Source organism: Poecilia reticulata, linkage group LG9 (genome assembly GCF_000633615.1).
Source record: "Poecilia reticulata strain Guanapo linkage group LG9, Guppy_female_1.0+MT, whole genome shotgun sequence".
Lineage (NCBI taxonomy): Eukaryota > Metazoa > Chordata > Actinopteri > Cyprinodontiformes > Poeciliidae > Poecilia > Poecilia reticulata.
This window is the reverse complement of record NC_024339.1, coordinates 432,467-433,855: the sequence shown is the minus strand read 5'-3', so window position 1 is coordinate 433,855 and position 1,389 is coordinate 432,467. Positions and strand designations below refer to the sequence as shown.

The 1,389-nt window shown below is 41.0% G+C and overlaps 1 protein-coding gene across 1 annotated transcript in view; it reads right to left on the bottom strand.

Moving 5' to 3' along the window:
* Positions 1 to 337: 337 nt before the first annotated feature.
* The window catches only part of lhx2b (LIM homeobox 2b), a 9,470-nt gene continuing 8,418 nt past the window's right edge, over positions 338 to 1,389 (bottom strand). Inside the window, exon 4 of the mRNA XM_008417365.1 lies at positions 338 to 1,046. Within this exon, the coding sequence (XP_008415587.1) occupies positions 756 to 1,046 (291 nt within the window). The 3' untranslated portion in view covers positions 338 to 755. The remainder of the gene's footprint in view (positions 1,047 to 1,389) is intronic.

Below are 1,389 nucleotides of genomic sequence, written 5' to 3'. Positions count from 1 at the left end.
CAGTTTCAGTGTCTACAATTTTGCATCATATTTCTTCTAACAGCTACAGGATCTGAATAGTTTCTGATTCACTTTTATCAGATTATAGTTTCATCCTTAAATTGAATTAATTCTGAATAAATATTACTTTCCTAAACAATTTCCCTCCAGCGTATATTTTTCTTCAGATGACAGGAATATTTATGCATTTATTCTGAGACATGTAAAAAACGGGAAGCCCACAAACACACAGAACTCATTTAACTCGTCCAGTTTTGCTAGAGACAGTCAGGTTTGACTGACTTCAGTCAACAAAAGTGGAGCTGATTGGAGTTAAAGGCACATGGCAGTCATAGAATATTTGAAACTGTATTTTAATCTCAGATTKCCAAACAATGAAAAAAAGACCTTTTACAGTCCTTCTAACAGTGACTCTTTTACAACATAAATACTGTCCTGAAAAACAAATTCCCCAAAAAATGAAAACATTTTTCCTCAGCAGTCTCTCTTTGTGAATATTGAAAATTTTTAATTGGTTCTCCTCAGTTCTCAACAAGACAACATCAAAATAACAACAACCATTCCATCAGTGAGGCCCAGTTGCCTCACTAAGCAGATAGTCTCTAATGGAGTTCTTTTGTTTCCTTCATGGTTCTAATTCTTTTAAAGTTCTAAGGTGTTAACAGTGCTCAGTTTTAGATCCAGAAGGAGGGCAAGGATGTGGTAAAAGTCTGAGTGTGCAGGGAGAKGTGGTGATGGGGCTAGTGCTCTGATTATCAGAAGAGGCTGGTCAGCGTTGTCTGTGATGGGCTCCGGCACTCGTGGACATCCATACCGCCCGGCACCGACGTGAGTACAGAAGTGACAGTAGGCATGGTGGGGTTGGTCAAGTCTGTGAGGGTGGTGGGGGTGCTGGAGGGGCTCATGGAGGCGTTGGAGATCTCAGAGGCCGGGCCTGAGGGCGTCCCACCCTGCAGCGTGGAACCGTCGGATGTCTTGTCCACCCCGGTGCTYTCCTGCCGCAGCAGGTTCCTCCTGAACTTGGCCCGAGCGTTTTGGAACCAGACCTTCAGAAAMAAGAAGAAGAAGAAAAAAAGAAGAAATCTTGAATCAGTCAGTCCAAGATGGCTTGAGGCCCTAAACAGGATTTCATTTACCGCCTCAACCGCCAAACATTTCTGTATTGTACATCTTACACAACCATTTAGACTGCGCAAGAGCTAAATATTAGCAGTACAGTATTACATTAATTAATTTTATAACTGCTGCTTGAACCATTATATATTTATAGCAGCTAGAATAAACCTTCCACTGGGGTTTAATAAAATCTCAAGCATTACTAATATTTAAACGCCACAATATTTTCCTACAAAGGGAACTCCAAGTCATTTGATCAGCTACAGATTCAAA